Below are 18,164 nucleotides of genomic sequence, written 5' to 3'. Positions count from 1 at the left end.
GCACCAAACCCCCCAACTGCTCCCCGGGCGCCGCAGCATAAATGGCTGCCCACTGCTCCGGGTGTGTGTGTTCACTGCTGTGTGTGTGCACTTTGATTGGATTAAATGCAGGGAACAAGTTCTGAGTATGGGTCACCATACTTAGCCGTATGTCACTGTCACTTTTTTGCCTCTTCACTGTGTAGAGGTTACAATGTATAGAAGACGCCTTTTGCTGCAGCCAAATAAAATTCATTCTTTACTTCTTTGCTTTTATCACCACCTCTGAGTCTGAGTGTGTTTTATACATCAAAACTGCCACCACACTCTGTATCACACCTGACGCAGAATACTGTTATTTGCACTACCATGCACTCTCACACTTTATGTACATAACTGATCTGTAATCTAATCTGTATTCCTATTTAATACTCGTACTGTCTGTTTTGTCTTACATTGTCCGTATTGTCTCATATAGTCTGGTTTGTCTTGTCTTGTCTGTTTTTGTCTTGTATAGTCCAAGCTAAATGTATAGTATTTATGTCTGTACTTTTGAGAGGCACCAACAGCTGGAACCAAATTCCTTGTATGTGTCAACAAACCTGACTCTGATTCTGATTCTGAGCAGTGCTTTATCTGCTGTGCTCTTTAAACAGAATTTAAAGTACAACTCATCATTTTATGGCATGAAATTGTTATTGCACACACTTTAGTTTCTTATACTACACACACACACGAACAGATCATACATGGTTTCAGATTTACACTGTTCATTAGACAAGTGCTGATCAAGCTTGTTTCTGGTGAATATCTACTCTAAAAAACCATGAAATTAAATATCACCTGAAACATGGATCGAGTGCTGAAGAGATGTCACATCAGCAATCGCCTGGTTAGAGAATGTTTTGCAGAGTTTCTCGGAGTCTACGTTTTAATAGTAAGTCTCTTTTTTCATTTCTCCGTTGTTTATATAATTTAGTTTTTCCTTGCACTCAAAGTTTTATGCAGAACCATCTGAGTCATTCTGAGTCTTCTTATTTGTGTGATTTAATTTCTTGTGTAACTGAGAAAACTTTCCTGATCTCTTACTGAAACCTACTGATTCTCAGCTCATTGCAATAACGCTGTTTGTTTTGGGATTTATTTGTATCGTGAGACAGTGGTTACTAGAGGACTTTGAACTTTAAAGTGTAGTGAGGGTGAAGAGGGAAACAGAAATGTGGTCGACCTGTAAATCTGTAATTAACTCTTCTAGCTTAATGATTAACCTTCAGAATGCAGCATTAAAGTATTGAGTTGAGCTGAACTGCTGAGTAAATAATGTGGAATATTAGTTATTCAGTCATTCCAAACTTTGTAGGGTTATAATAAAAAATTTTTAAAGTGGAAAATTCATTCTTCATCACATTTATCAAACACTTGCTAGCACTAAAAAAAAAACATTTCATTTGTAAGATTTTGAGGAATACAAGTACACAAGAAAAGAGATGTTTTTTTTTGTTTGTTTGTTTTCAAAAGACAAGAAAAAAGGCACTTTTAGTTTTAGTGCCATCCAGTGCCTCTGAGGGCTGTCTTTAAAAACACTCATCTTACAGACAAACTAAAGGAGAAGTGTTCAGTTAGGTGCTGGACCAACACCAACCACCAGGCAATTCACCAGACGAATCACTGTGTTTTCATGCTTAAAATATTAGTGTTCTTTCATGTGGCTGTAGGTGGGTTCACCCTGGAAGATACCACGCCCACCAGAACAGAAACCTTTCATCATTGGATAATCATTCAGAAGAACTTTATATTAATTTTTCATGACCTGAACCATGCCAACAAAATATCTTTAAAAATAAACCAGAGTCAAGTTTTTTTTTCTTTTAATTTGTCACCTGTCTGTATATGATCATTTCTCTCAGTTATCTCAGTATTATACACATTCTTCATGGAATACAGACACAAATACCCTCTTCACGCTTCTCCTTATGGTTTAGAATTAGATTTTTTTTTGTTTGTTTTTAGTTTGTCAATCTCGTTATTATCAATTGAAATAATTATTTCATAAAACATATCCCTAATCAGGTATTTCTATATTTTAGTACATATTTTTATACTCATAGTGAAATTTCAGTGTTCTTCATTATCACTAAATCACCTGGTGTCTTCTCCTGTGTAGCTCTTTGGCTGTGGTTCGGTCGCTCAGGTGACAACTTCAAAAAACAGCAAAGGAGAATATTTATCAATCAATCTTGCATTTGCTCTGGGAACAACATTCGGAATCTATGTTTCTAAAGGTATATCAGGTAAGTCACAATTCTGCATGGAAGAGTAAATATGTAGGTTATTGTACTTATGTTCTAAGTTATGTTCTATCACAAAATAACACCAACCAAACATGTTTATACTAAACTCTCCTTGAACAGTTTTTCTCCCAAAATTCCTTACTTCTTTCTAAACATACTGTCTTCCTTTCTTCTTTCCTTCCTTCCCTCCTTCTTTCCTTCCTTCCTTCCTTCCTTCAATCCTTCATTCCTTCCTTTCTTCACACCTGCCTTCCTTATTTTTAATATGCTTGCTAAAGCACATTCTTATTCTCTTGCATACTTATTATTATTATTATTATTATTATTATTATTATTATTATTATTATTATTATTATTATTATTATTAATGTGCTTGCTAAAGCACATTCTTATTCTCTTGCATACTTATTATTATTATTATTATTAATGTGCTTGCTAAAGCACATTCTTATTCTCTTGCATACTTCTTCTTCTTCTTCTTCTTCCGGACACTTCCAGAAACGCGTTTTGGATTAAAGCGTTTTGGATTAAAAGGCTTACATATTCCAGTTCCTTAGACTCTTGGGGGATTTCATCACGGACAGCACGGCGGTCACATATGTTGTTGTTTCTGCCATTTGTATAGCTTTTTGTTGTTTTCAACTATCAGTGTAGTTTTTATAATTTTTTATTTCACTTTAAACTAATGTCCTTTTAAGAACAGCAACGGCTCTTTTAAGAGCCACCCATTAATTAAAATTAAGCACATTTTTTCTTTGTCTCCTTACATTACATAATTATTTTTAAACATATGACACGTATATCACAAAGAATGATAAAAATGACTTTAATATAATAAAGCTTGGGTATTGTTAGACGAGCCATTCTTCACATTAGTGAATTATCGTTTAGCATGCAGAGATTCGGGGTTCGAATCCACCGTTGGACAGGTTTTTTTTTCTAAAACTTTATAATAAAGGTTCATTAGTTGACATTAGTTACCACATTACTTAACATGAACTAATAATGAACTGCACTTCTACAGCATTTATTCATTTTGCTCATGTTAATTTCAACATTTACTAATACATTATTAACACCGTGTTAACATTACTTAATATAATGTGAACTAACATGAACAAAGAATAAACTTTATTTTAACAAAGATTACTAAATACAATAATTTATTGCTCATGGTTAGTAAATGTTAGTTAATACATTAGATTTGAACTAATGATCCTTATTGTAACGTGATTCTATTTTTTCCCAGTAAAATCACTGATTGATGCTTTAGTTCAAGATCTTCATGGCGCTTGTTTCAGGAAAAGATAAATGGATTTTCAGGTGTGCTCTTTTGTTGCAGGTGAGAAACTAGCCTGCAAATATAACCATAGCAACTGTGCAGCCATACCCTAGCAACCATGTAGTGCACCTTACGAACCATATTGCAATATAAAGAAGCCATATCTCAGTTACACGACATAAAACACTCAGCAAGATGAGGGGAACTGACATCACGTGTAGCCCCGCCCCCAAAATAAGCGAAATCAAAAATATAGCACAACATGGACATGTCATATATCAAAACACTCAGCACGATGAGGGGAACTGACGTCACGTGCAAGCACATTCACATTTTCTTTAGGAAATGTACCGTTCTAGTTTCTTATTATTGTTTTTCGCTGCCGAGGAACCTGAGTTGGTTTATAAATGCCAAAATCCCATGAGATGAGTGTTTTCTGTAATTCTGTGTGGAAGTACAACTTTGATGAATCGTTCTTTTTTATGCTTTTTTTTTTGTATACAAAGGAACAATACACAAAAGTATTTAAACATGTTGCCCATTTAGTAAAAGCTAATGATGAATATTCTCTGTCATCAAGGTTCAGACCTGAGCAGATGGAATACACAAGATAACACCAATACATGTAGAGTTTCTGAGAATGAGCTGTTGTACATCACAAAATAAAAAGAGCAACCAAAGAAGCTAAAATCTCATGTGTAAGAGTCTAAAAAACCCAGTGTGTGAAGACATGCTTAAATTCTGAAAAACAGCCCAAACTAATAAAATTTTTTTGAACAAATTGTATTTTCTCTGCCTATAATATGACCCCTTAAAAAATAATCCACCAAAACAACCTGGAAATATATCTATTTACTTCATTCTCCAACAGTCTGTCACTGTGTGTAAGATAAAATTATAAAAGCTTTTTTTGGTTTTTAGTTTTTTATTGTGGGATCTGAGAGATCTTCAATTATAACCTATCAGAACAGAACATTTTAAACCTACTCAGATATATAAATATCCTTGATATATTAACAGAAATAAACTGAATGTAAACAGTGTGCAAAACAGCATGTAAACAGTTTGATATGGTGGGGCTGTAGACATGGATGTATATTGGAAGAGTGTGTATTTTGTGTAGATCAGTGTAGTCCATGCAGTTGATTGTGCGTGTGTGTGTGTGTGTGTGTGTGTGTGTGTGTGTGTGTTGTGCTCAATACAGTTCAGTTCAGTTGTTGAAAAGTCTGATGGCTTGTGGAAAGAAACTGTTACACGGTCTGGTCATGAGGGTGCCGAATGCTTCTCTACCTTTGTCCAGACGGTAGGAGGGTGAAGAGTGTGTGTGAGGGGGGTGTGGGGTGAAGAGTGTGTTGTGTGAGGGGTGTGTGTGAGGTCCACAATGCTGTTGGCTTTGCAGATGAAGCGAGTGGTGTAAATGTCCATGACAGAGGGAAGAGAGACTTCAATGATCTTCTCAGGTGTCTTCACTATCTACTGTAGGGTCTTAATATCAGAGATGGCACAGTTCCCAAACCAGACATTGATGCAGCTGCTCAGGATGATCTCAATGGTCCCTCTGTAAAAAGTAGTCAGGATGGGGGGAGGGAGATGGGCTTTTCTCAGTCTTCATAAGAAGCAGAGACACTGCTGGGCTTTATTGGTGATATAGCTGGTGTTGAGTTACCAGGAGAAGTTCTCCACTAGATGAACGCCAAGGAATTTGGTGCTCCTGACGATCTCTACAGATGATCCATCAATGTTCAATGGAGAGTGGTAGCTCTGTGCTCTCCTGAAGTCAACAACCATCTCATTCAGATACAGGTTGTTGGCTCTACACCAGGCAGTTAGCTGTTGCACCTCTTATCTGTATGCTGACTCGTCGTTCTTGCTGATGAGACCCACCACAGTCGTGTCATCAGCGAACTTGATGATATGGTTTGAGTTGCTACACAGTCGTGAGTCAGCAAGTTGGACAGCAGTGGACTGAGCATGCAGCCCTGAGGGGCTCCAGAACTCAGTCCACTCCCGATCCGGACTGACTGAGGTCTCCCAGTCAGGAAGTCCAGGATCCAGTTGCAGGGGGAGGTGTTCAGTCACAGCAGGCTCAGCTTGTCAATCAGGTGCTGAGGAATGATTGTGTTGAATGCTGAACTAAAGTCTATGAACAGCATTCGTACGTAAGTGTCTTTATTGTCCAGGTGGGTGAGGACTAAATGAAGGGCCGTGGCAATGGCATCGTCTGTGGAGCGGTTTGGACAATACGCAAACTGTAGGGGGTCCAGTGAGGGTGGTAACTGGGTCTTGATGTGTCTCATGATGAGCTTCTTATCACAGTAGGTGTGAGTGCGATGTGTTGCCTTGAGGCATTTAGAAACAACAGATGATGTCATTGAACAACAGTGAAGACATCTTGTCAGGAATGTTGTCTGGTCTGGCAGCATTCCGTGGGTTTACTCTGCATAGAGTTCTACTCATGTCAGTTGTGGAAAGACAGTGTCCCCTGCTTGAAAACTAGGTATAGTGTATTAAGGACACTTACAAGCACACACACTTGAGAAGTCATCCATGGATTCTGGTTGGAGCGTGTGGTAATGGTCTTGTAGAGGTAAAACCTAGGATTCAAACAAGAGGAGACAATATTTTAAACAGTTAATCTAACAGGACACTTCCAGTCAATTTAACAGAAGACACCATATGCTTGTTTGTCACCTCTAGAGATAAACATCAGGAAATAAAAGATGAGATTCTAATCTATTGTCTCATTAATTTTTTTTATCTCAATCTCAATTTTTTGGTCTTCATTCCATGGCAAAAATTACAGAATGATGTTCTAATATTTTCGGGGGGGGGGGGGGGGGGGGTATTTGGCCATAATGAGTTAGTTTTGTCATATTACTGATTGTTGTAACAATATACTGTATTATTATTATTTTTATATATTTATTTATTTAGTTTTATATATTATTATTGTTGTAACATTAACTGTAAATAAAACTAAAAGTATAATACTAAAATCAACCAGTTTTACCTAAAAAAGGAATAAAAGTCACTAGAGGATCAGGATTGATGACGTGATCATCCTATCTGCTCTTCTTCTCTCTGCATTAGGAGCTCACCTGAACCCAGCCGTGTCTCTCAGCCTATGTTTCCTAGGCAGGTTTTCCTGGACTCGGCTGCCGTTCTACGTTATTTCACAGGTGTTCGGTGCCTTTCTGGCTGCAGCTACCGTTGCATTGCAGTATTTTGGTGAGAGAAAAAAGCTTGTTGCTTTTACATATATCAGGTGTGTTGATGGTGGTGTGCCATATGTCTTTGTCTCCGTGTCTGTGTCCAGATGCCATAATCTATTACAGTGGTGACCATCTAACAGTGAGCGGTCCCACTGGCACAGCAGGAATATTCTCCACTTACCCTGCAGAATACCTGAGCGTTTGGGGAGGAGTAGTAGACCAGGTGAAAAAAATCCTTCAAATAACACTCCTGATTCCATGGGGTTGTGTAAGAGAATTGTCAGTATGATCATTTATATTGTACTTTCTAGCCATGTTCTTGAATTCAATCATCATTTCATAGGGTTGGTGTTATTACTGATATTATAATCAACATAAATGTAAATTCCTTAAATATAAACTTGAACCATTGTATAAATGACCCATCAAACGGAATTTCCAAAAATACAGATTTTCACGGCATTGTGCATACTTCTCAGGTGATCGGCACAGCGGCCCTGATGGTGTGTGTGCTGGCTCTGGGTGACAGTCGTAACTTTCCTGGCCCCCCCGGGCTAGAACCTGTGCTAGTGGGAGCAGTGGTTATGGTCATTGGCCTCTCCATGGGTTCAAACAGCGGATATGCCCTCAACCCGGCACGAGACCTCGGCCCTCGGATCTTCACCTGTATTGCTGGATGGGGAACTGAGGTGTTCAGGTAAGCCTGACAAACACACACACACTGACACACACATCACAAAGGTTCATGTCTTCACAACTCCTCCACCATCTAGAATGTGGTACTTCTCTCGAAGAAGCAAGTGTTAAGTTTAAGACATTAAAAAAATGTATTTTAATAAACAGGTTATTGTTGAACTACTGTAATGTGCATTTTTGTGTAACATTGGTAGCAGAGGATGGTTAGCAACTACAGAGTACCACCAACCTTTGATGAAGGAAAACCATATGAAGGTTGGAAGAATGAAGTCGCAATTTGGACCAGAGTTACGGAACTCGAAAAAAAAGAAACAGGCGCTGGCTGTGGCTTTGGTGCTGTCCGGAAGAGCGAGAGAAACGGCGATGGAAATACCGGTAGATGAATTGAATAAGGACACTGGCATGGACACTTCATTTGCGAAACTCGATAATTTGATAATTTGTAAGAAAAGGGCCAAACGTATGAGGCTTACTCGAGTTTTGACCGGATTATGAAAGATAGCGGTGTTTCCATAATCGATTTATATAATCGATTTTGAACAGCGGTACTCAAGGATGCGTAACACTGCTCGTGGACACTGCGTGCTTAGAAGTGAAAGACCGACAGTTAGCTTTGACAGCATGCACAGATTTGACTTTTGCGTCAATGAAGTCAGCACTGAAGAAGATTTTCGGAGGAAAGTCTGCTCCTACAGTGGGGATTAACCAGGAAACAGTTTATGTAACAGAACACAGACGACAAAGGAGCAAGCCACGGTCACAAAATGTTCAACAAAAGACACCACTGCCTGGCACTAACTCTCTAGACAGGTATGGACGCAGATCAAAATGTGCGGTTTGTCAAAACACATTCCACTGGGCCAAGGACTGTCCACACAGAGTTGAGCAAGTCAAGCTGACGCGAGATAGTAAAACAGAGGATATAAAGGAGTGCAATATTACTCTGTATACAAAAGAGTCCCCCACTGAAGCAGAAATATTTATGACAGAGTGTTTTGGTTCAGCAATAATAGACACTGCATGTACTCGGACTGTGTGGACAGGAATGGCTAAATAGCTACATCACTGAACTAAACCAAAACGAGATAAAAAAAACCCGAGGAAGACAGAAACACACAGTCATAGACCCTTTAAGTTTGGTGACGGAAAAGTAGTCTATTCCAGCAGAAAGTTGAAAATTCCTGCAAAAATTGGAAAAATTAAGTGTCATATCGAAACTGAAGTTGTCCCAGCAAAGATTCCACTACTTTTGAGCAAGACATCCTTGAAAAGAGCAGGTACAGTGCTGGATATGGAAAAAGACAGTGCTGTGATGTTCAGTCAACCTGTGCAACTTGACTTCACAAGCTCTGGTCATTACTGTGTAAACATTATGGACAATGAAATGAAAAACATTCAAGATGATGATGACTGTGTCTTGGTAGCTGCTGAAGCTGTTACTCCAATGGAACAAAAGACTGAGGATGCACAAAGTCAGTGTGATGAGGAAATGGGTCATTCTACGAAACGGGTGCCATTTCCACTTTGCAATTGTCCACATTTTCATTAAGAACAAACTTTTTTTTTTTTTACTTACAACTTTAAATATTATGTTAATCCTCCAAAAAACATATTTTCCCACCTCAGGCACAAAATCCTTAATAATATTATCAATTTTATTCTGGCAAGGGAGTCTTTTTTTTTACCACCCCGTCACGGACAATATGTATGGGATAAGATTAGTAAAACAAGAAATATATTTTTAAAATCAAATGTTTTCCTAATAGTAAAATGTCCCTTTATTGGAAACTATCAATAGAAAGTCTGTAATTTAATTTAAATAATTATTCTTAGTTTTTTAATCTTGAAATATGAATTTGACTTTTCAATGGCCTCATTGTTTGTACTTAAAAAACGAATACACTTAAAAAATTCAAATAAAGTTACATTTATTTGATTAGTCCACACAACAAGAACATCATTCAACATTAAGTTATGTAAAATTTATTTTCTTTTAAATACATTTTTAACAAAATGGCCCTGTGACGGGGTGGTAACTGATGCCACGGAGTGGTTCACTGTGACCGGGTCGTATGGACAAAGTGTGTATCTCTATGGTATGCTTATTATAAACTTTATAAAACGGGGGAGGGGAAACATTAACATTGGAAATTTAACGGAAAACTTTGGTCATGCTCTGAAAAACTAAAAAAAGAGCATCATTACAGTGACTGGGAGAGTCGCATCCACATCCCTTTGGATTTCCATGTGGTGGGATGTCACAGGCCGTGGTGCTTGAGTGATTTCGAGCACATCATCGAAGAGATACCACATCGAGTCATCTTTTGGAGCCCAGAAGAACCTGTTGACACCTACACGGTGCATACACTTTACCAGGGCATGCGTTTCATCTGTCTCCATGATGATCCCAGGAGAAAGGTCATTGTCATATTTAAGCATGCACCACTTCCCAATGAGATCTCAACTTTCCCAAGCAATTGCTTCTGTTGGCACCTTTTGGGCTGTCATGTTAAAAGTAAAATGATTTGTTGTGAAGCATTGACATCTCAGCTGCTTTTGCGTGGAGCACATGCAACTTATTTCCCGTTAAAGGATTTCTCCTGGACTGGATGTGACCACTTGGTAGGTTTTCATTGTGGATGGCACTGGTGGATTCTTGCCTTTCATCTTTTCCAATGCCTGCTCAACAGCTTCAGATGATACATAAAATCATCAACATGACTTAACAGTTCTAGATATTTCAGTTAGGGCCTTATATAGCTCATGGGCATCGGGTATGTCACGGCCATTGGTCACCAGCTTGTCTGCTGTTCTTTTCAAGGTTCCCCCAACACTGTCAGGGGACCCCTTGCCATGGCTTGCCTCAAAAAAGTTCCTCGTTCCACCCTTTAGACCTTGTCTTGCTTTCTCTTGCTTTCTCTTATCTTCTCTTATGTAACATTCTTCATTAAACACAGATAGTGAGTGGGTGAGTGGTTGAGTGAGTGAGTGAGTGAGTGGGTGACATAGTGAGTGAGTGACATAGTGAGTGAAAGAGAGAGTGAGTGAAAAAGAGAGTGATTGAGTGACATAGTGATTGAGTGATTGTGTGACATACTGTAGCGAGTGAATGAATAAACAAAACAGGGTTAACAGATACAAAATATTAACCTATATCAGAATCCTTGATTTCACACATCTTCACATTCAAATGGGAAGCAGAACCACCCCGTCACATTCCTTACCACCCCGTCACAATAAAACATGTGACGGGGTGGTATGTGACGGGGTGGTAAATATCATCCCAAAATGGCCGCATGTCTCCCATGTGGTCAAGTTCCTCACCATGCATACTTGCATTCTATCTTAAATATAATTTTATTTGCATTAATAATGTTAAAAAATATATAAAAATTAGTTTTCCCTCCCTATCTTGCGTGACGGGGTGGTTGGTTTGAGCTTGACGGAAGCTGCCTAACATGAAAAATCAACAAATAAAGAATGTAGAGGAATGTCAGTACTTGACTGTTTTTGTACTTGGTGGCAACAAGGCTCCAGTGATGTCACTTCTGCTTTGTGATGTCATTTATTGCAACAGTACATTATTTATTGATAAAACAAGTTAGTGTGACGGGGTGGTAAATCAAATTGAAGGACGCACACAAATCATAAAATATTTACAAAAAAATAAGGTTTATTTTGAATAAAATATATCTTATGTGAAAAGGGACACAAATATAATTCTGAAAATAATATCTTTTTAAAAAAAATACATAACTAATTTGGTGATATTTTAGATGCAAATGTCATGTTGGTCAACATGGACATGTGAAAATGGCTATGTACTAATGCAAAATTATTAAAAATAGTATGTTATTCTTTAAGAATAGTGTTTTTATGATATATCATGTTAACAAGAACACTTCAATGAATAACTTTAAGCTTTGTAAGCACATTTTGGGACATTTTTGTGCCTTATGCATCTCATCAAATGTTGCGGACCCAAATGGCACCCGTTTCGTAGAATGACTCAATAACAATCTCAGAAAAAATTAGCTCAGCAGAAAAACACAAAATCCTGATGAAGCTTCACAGACAATTTGGTCATCCTTCTGCTGACAGACTACAGAGACTTCTCACTAACTCAGGCAATAAAAATGCAGAATGTAGTTTCATTCTGGAAAAAAATTGTGAGTGAATGTGAAACATGTCAATGGTACAGTAAGACCAAACCAAAGCCTGCTGTTGGACTACCACTGGCATCTCAGTACAATGAAACTGCTGCAGTAGATCTACATGAACTTGAAAAAGGCGTATCTCCACATCATTGACCAGTTCACAAGGTTCAGTGCTGGCAGCATACTGACCACGAAGAAATCTTCAGAAATAGTGAAACACTTTGTCCATGTTTGGATAAGTGTACATGGTCCACCTCAGAAACTGTTTAGTGACAATGGGGGAGACTCTAACAATGATGAGGTTAGAGACATGGCAGAAAACTTCAACATAGAAATAAAGACGACAGTAGCATATAGCCCATGGAGCAATGGACTGATAGAGCGACACAACCAAACACTTACAGAGATCATACTGAAGGTGAAGACAAGAAACTGCTGTGACTGGAACACAGCATTGGATTGGGTTCTTATGGCAAAGAACACCATGCAGAATGTCCATTGCTACAGTCCTCATCAGCTGGTGTTTGGACAGAATCCCAATCTGCCCTCTGTATTGACTGACAAACCCCCAGCTTTAGAGGGCACCACAAAAAGTGAGTGGGTGGCAAAACACATCTCTGCTTTACATGCATCAAGAAAGGCTTTTACTGAAGCAGAATGTTCAGAAAGAATACGTAGAGCACTGCGTAAACACAGATGACAAATATAAAATGGGTGACAAAGTGTACTACAAGAGAGTTGATTGTCAAGAGTGGAAAGGACCAGGAGTTGTCATTGGCCAGGATGGTGAAGTGGTGTTTGTCAGACATGGAGGAACCTGTATTAGGGTACACTATCTCAGACTAAAAAAAGTAAATACAGACAGCGGAGATCAACAGAACAATAAGGATGATGATGAAATTGACACAAACAATGTGCAAATGTGACAGGTTAAAGGAAATACTATGGGCTAAAAGGTTCTAGTAAATTAGCAGGATGTGATTATCTTAAAATATCTAAAGTTAAAAATAAGGATAAAGGTAATAAGGAGTGATACAATTCATATTTGTGTTAAAAAGTTAAAATCTGACATGTACAAAGGGTAAAAATTGTAAGAGTAATATCTAAACATTATATTAATTACTTCATTTTGTTGTGCCAAATTTAAGGGTAAAAAGTGTTAATCTGTGATCGCCAAAGTGATCTTAACCGATGCGCCCGATCGATTGCTATTGTCTTCCACCCCTTTTCTTTTTTTTCCACCCCTTTTCTTCACACTGGGAAATTGCGGTCTTTTCCTCATAACACTAAAGTTTTCAGTGGAAACACCCATATCACTCTTGTGATTATTTCTCCCCTTGTTCAGGTACGTTATTGATATAAAACTGAGTTATGTAAATGTAATATGACATGTTAAGAGTGTTGAAGCTGTGTTTTAGTAACATTTTGAGTGTGAGTTAAGTTTACAGAGGGTAAAATGTGCATGTGTGAGCGGAGCTCCCGCTCGGTTACAGAGAAAAATAGCTTCGTAACGAGAGCAATCGCCATTTTATGTCAATTGTGAATTAACAGACATGCGGTTAATAATCTATTTTGTGATGTTATTTGTATAATGAGTTTCAAGCACTTTATTGACATTCGTGATAAATGTAGTCATGGTTTGCTGAGCTAAAGTTATAAAAAAAAATGAGTATGTTCCAGTGAATAGCTGTTGTGACTTGAATCAGCTCTATTCCCAACAAAGCTACTAGATCTGTTGATCTGTAAAATGCATTGTTGTAAAAGATAGATCTGTTGATCTATGAAATGTATTATTGTTGCAAAAATATATATAACACTAAAGTTTTCAGTGAGGAAACACCCATATCACTCTTGTGATTATTTCTCCCCTTGTTCAGGGGTGTAACACAAAGACAGGAGATGACGGGAGATGCTGTAAACACGGAGGGAACTGAAACTTTAACTGGAATGCAACAGAGTTTGACGCAAATTGAACACACAGAGGAATCCTCTATGGGGCAGAATGTAGCAGCACAACACACAAGTGACGACATAGGGGCACAAAGTGTTATAGACCAAATAGAACCTGCTGTTACTGATGACAATACCACAAATGTCAGTGAGGATGTATTCGTGACAAAAGATCTATCCTTTGACCCAGCCAAACAATCAGAAATTGGAGAGATAACAGCGTGTTTGAGGAAGTTCCAGGACTAGTACCAAAAGCACGATTAGTGGCCAGAGGTTTTGAGGAGTTAGATGTGTCAGAACTACAAAAGGATTCACCCACATGCGCTTCAGAGTCCCTTCGAGTGCTTGTAGCAGTTATTTGTCAAAGACAGTGGGCACTTCATTCCATGGATATAAAGTCTGCATTTCTGCAGGGAACTGAACTGTCACGTGACATATACATCAGGCCTCCCCCTGAGGCTGTCTGTGAAGGAACATTATGGAAGCTCAAAAAGTGTGTATATGGTCTGGCAGATGCCTCATTGTACTGGTATAGCCGAGTGAAAGAAATTGTGCTGAAAGCAGGAGGAAAAGTGATCCAGCTGTTTTTTTACTGGCTAGATCAGGACTGCACTATAAATGGGGTACTTGCCTGTCATGTGGATGACTTCATATGGGGGGGCACGCAAAGTTTCTCCACAACTGTAATACCACATCTCAGATCTGTTTTTCAAGTTGGACGTGAGGAACATGATCACTTCTGTTATGTGGGAATAGAGTTTGTGACTGTCAACAGAAAAGTACAAATACACCAGGAAAACTACATTCAACACATGCAGCCCATACATATGGATCCTTCACGAGCTGTGGAACAAGACTCATCTCTCTGTGAGGAGGAAAAGGATCAGCTCAGGTCTAAAATAGGCCAAATTCTCTGGGTGGCAAGACAGAGCAGGCCAGATGGTATATTTGATGCTAGCAATTTGGCATCAGACATAAAAAATGCCACTGTGCAGACAATACATGAAGCAAACAGGATAGTGTGCAAACTTAAGTCCAAGAAGGTAATTCTAAACTTCCAACACTTGGGCAGAGACAGTGCTCTTAAGATGATTGTGTTCAGCGATGCCTCATTTGGTAATCTTTCAAATGGAGGTACCCAAGGAGGGCACCTGATTCTTCTAATGGAAGAAAACGGAAAATTCTTACCCCTTTCCTGGCAATCAAAGAGAGTCAAGAGAATTTTGCGGAGCACACTTGCTGGTGAAACATTGGCAATGTCTGAGGGAATTGACAATACAATTTTTCTGTCCACACTGTTCTCAGAACTAACAACTGGTGATGCTGAACATGCTCCACCATTAATCTGTGTCACAGAAAATCATTCACTGGCTTTATGCATAAAGTCCACGAAGTCTGTTTCTGAGAAAAAACTCCGCCTGGAGATAAGTAGTATCAAAAGAACTCATCCAAACACAGAGAGTTGAGCGAGTACTGTGGTACAACACAAAAGAACAACTTGCAGACTGCCTTACCAAAAAGGGGGCATCAGCTTATCAGTTACTTAAGGAAATGAGTGAAGGACTATGGAAACTGTATTAAAACTAGGCCTATCTTTGAGTTCTACTCCAGAGCTTGTTGAAATGTACTAGGTTGTATCCTTGTTCTAAGATGTGGTAGTACAGTATGTTCTGTTAGTACGTTTATATGAAGATTTTTTTTTTTTAAGAGAGGGAGTTTGTTAAGTTTAAGACATTAAAAAATGTATTAATGCATATGTATACCCCTGTGCTGAATATTGTTTAAGATTGCACATGACCATTTACCAAAAGAAAAAGGGAACTCTTATTATGAAGTCCCCGGAAGTGTTGGGGGTCGTTGTTGTTTTTTTTCCCGAGCACAAAGGCTAATAAACGGGTTATCGTTGAACTACTGTAATGTGCATTTTTGTGTAACAGCAAGCCTGCATTTGAATAAAATGTTGGACTACTTGATTGCACCAGACTACTTGATTGAGCCATAGAATAGATCAGGGTCAGGAAAGCTGCTATTAGATTACCCTATGGCTTCAGGAGCATCACCACACACATGCTAACCTGTGAATGACTGCAGAGATGCTGAAAACCGAGAATGCTGCATTTAGATCAGACTACAAGGCAGTGATCGGTTGAGGGAGACAGCACCTGGAAAGCTGCTGGTCCTGAAAAAATACCAGGCTCCATACCAGGTTCTTAGCTGCTTAAAGGAAATGCTGATCATCTGACACAGCTTAACATGGCAATAATCGTCAAGTTGTTGTGGAGTGATTACCCAACGTTAATGCAGCAGGTCTGTCATAGCCCGTTTCTAATACCTGTCACTGACTCACTAAGATCAAAAAGACAATTTTGTGAAAATGCTGTTTATAAATCTATACAACAAAAAATTTGACTGGATGAACTCCTGTCCATTGCTGTTCACACTGCAAACTCACAACTGCATGCAAGCCACAGCTCAATCGCATCACCAAGTTTACCTGATGATACTACACTCGTGTGCCACATCAGAAATAGTGACCAGTCAGCATATATGAGGAGGATGTGGAGCAGGTCACAGACAAGTGCAGAGACAACCATCTCTTAATGATTTGATTGGATAGCTTGTGGCCCATGGGATTACTGATTATAGAACCACTTGGAGATGATAACACCATCTTGTGTCGGTCATCTTTGTGCTCTGGTCTTCATCAATGAACATTTGAAGTCTTCAACAGGAAGGAATCAGTGTTAAGTCTGTAATGATCTCAGATATGACTCTGACCTGTTAGTTCCTCGGGAGCTCTTGGTTACACAATTCCACTGAATTACAAACTAGAAAGGACATTATTACATTAATATTATTTACATTTACATTATTTCCTGTCCAGGGTCACACAAATGAGGATGAGGTTCACTTCTGATCCTGGTTCCTCTCAACGTTTCTTCCTCATATCATCTCAGGGAGTTTTTCCTCATCACCATCACCTCAGGCTTGATCATTAGGGATAGATTTTAGAGATAAATAGTAACTTCATTTTAAACTTTCAATTTTTTGAAAAGCATGATCACTTCTCACTGCATAACAACCTGTGGAGAAATTCAGAACTCCAACTCCATCTATCCTCTACAAAACTTTTCCTACTGGGTAATGGGGAACCTAAATTCTATGCCAGGAGACTCAAGGCACAAGGCAGTGTTCAGCCCAGACAGGAAACCATCACAATCACTCACACACACACACACACACACACACACACACACACACACACACACACACACACACACACACACACATTTACTCACTACAGAGGAGTTAGAGATGCTAATCAACCTACAGCACATGTCCTTATTATGGGGGAGAAAACCTGGTACCCAGAGCACAAGGAAAATATGCAAACTCAACCGCCTCAACCCCAATCAACCCCCCCCCCCAACCCCCACACGGCAGAGACAGAAATCAAACCCCGATATGCATCATATATATTTACTATGCAGTGAAAAATTTTGTTAAGTAATTATTTTTCATGTTCACTATAAAAAATGTGTCTTGTTTGAGTGATTTTTTACATTCAACATCGGCTGAAAAGGTTCCATCTGTGTGTAGAATTCCATATGAAGCATGAATTGGACATGATGACATTGGGTCTTTTCTCTTGGACAGAGCCGGAAGTGGCTGGTGGTGGATCCCTGTGGTGGCCACGTGTGTCGGCGGCCTTGTCGGCTCTTTGATTTATGAGCTGCTGATTGCCGTTCATCATCCTGAACAGAAAGTGACCAAAACAAACAATAACCAGCACAACCTGGAACTGGAAGTGTCTGACAAAGAGTCTGACAAACCTGATCAGATTAAAGTGATTCCAGAGCAGATTCAAGTGAGCTTCCCTTAAACCTAATATACCGGGAAAAGCTGCTAATAAATATTTTACACGATTCTACACTGATTATTTTATGATTATTCTAATTGTCATAATAAACTTTTTTCTTCTTCTAAACTTTTTCAGATTTATTCTCAGGTTTATAATAAAGTGACGTGACATACAGCTAAGTACGGTGACCCATACTCAGAATTCGTTCTCTGCATTTAACCCATCCAAAGTGCACACACACAGCAGTGAACACACACCCGGAGCAGTGGGCAGCCATTTATGCTGTGGTGCCAGGGGTCAAGTGGGGGGGGGGGGGGGGCTGTGGCGGTGCCTTGCTCAAGAGCACCTCAGTCGTGGTATTGCCGGCCCGAAACTCGAACCCACAACCTTAGGGTTAGGAGTCAAATTCTCTAACCACTAGGCCGTTACTTCCCCCTTTAAAAAAAAAAAAATGCACTGACGTTATTGTTTCTGTACTAAAAGCTCATTCATTGGACAGCAGACATTATTAATCATCGCGAAACAAAGAGAGCATTCGGTGGCATGATGAAGCTTTCTGTAAGATTTATTGAAAGGAAGACATTTGGCCAAATAAACATCTTACGATTTTCATAATCTTTCCATTAACTGTAAATAAATGAATAGAATATTTAAAAAAAAATAAACAAATAAATAATAATTGCACCTCAATTATTTATCCAAAATACATGTAAATGTTTTTGGAAACATTACCAA

General features: G+C 38.9%; 1 protein-coding gene across 6 annotated transcripts; it reads left to right on the top strand.

Annotated features, from left to right (window-relative positions):
• Positions 1–542: 542 nt before the first annotated feature.
• aqp10b (aquaporin 10b) lies at positions 543–17,555 on the top strand. 6 transcript variants are annotated; one of them, XM_027154952.2, is made up of 7 exons: positions 564–916; positions 2,144–2,270; positions 6,643–6,780; positions 6,869–6,987; positions 7,244–7,461; positions 7,655–7,835; positions 13,495–15,537. In XM_027154952.2, the coding sequence occupies exons 1-7, from the start codon at positions 830–832 to the stop codon at positions 13,549–13,551; spliced, it is 927 nt and encodes a 308-aa protein (XP_027010753.1). In that variant the 5' UTR covers positions 564–829; the 3' UTR covers positions 13,552–15,537. The 6 variants fall into 6 exon arrangements, with proteins under 6 accessions (XP_027010755.1, XP_027010751.1, XP_027010752.1 ...); XM_027154950.2 differs by lacking the exon at positions 7,655–7,835 and having other exon boundaries at positions 561–916; XM_027154951.2 differs by lacking the exon at positions 13,495–15,537 and having other exon boundaries at positions 561–916; positions 7,655–11,320.
• The last annotated feature ends 609 nt before the right edge of the window (positions 17,556–18,164 follow it).

This window comes from Tachysurus fulvidraco, chromosome 7 (assembly GCF_022655615.1).
Source record: "Tachysurus fulvidraco isolate hzauxx_2018 chromosome 7, HZAU_PFXX_2.0, whole genome shotgun sequence".
NCBI classification, from domain to species: domain Eukaryota; kingdom Metazoa; phylum Chordata; class Actinopteri; order Siluriformes; family Bagridae; genus Tachysurus; species Tachysurus fulvidraco.
The sequence above is the reverse complement of the archived record's forward strand: the minus strand, read 5'-3'. Positions and strand labels throughout refer to the sequence as shown.

What these genes read in the sequence shown, in the direction of transcription:
- aqp10b (XM_027154950.2), top strand. Translation starts at nt 830, where the DNA reads ATGGATCGAGTGCTGAAGAGATGTCACATCAGCAATCGCCTGGTTAGA. An exon ending in TCGGAGTCTACGTTTTAATA is followed by an intron (nt 917 to 2,143) that starts GTAAGTCTCTTT and finishes TCTCCTGTGTAG; the next exon opens with CTCTTTGGCTGTGGTTCGGT. An exon ending in TGGGGAACTGAGGTGTTCAG is followed by an intron (nt 7,462 to 13,494) that starts GTAAGCCTGACA and finishes CCCCTTGTTCAG; the next exon opens with GGGTGTAACACAAAGACAGG.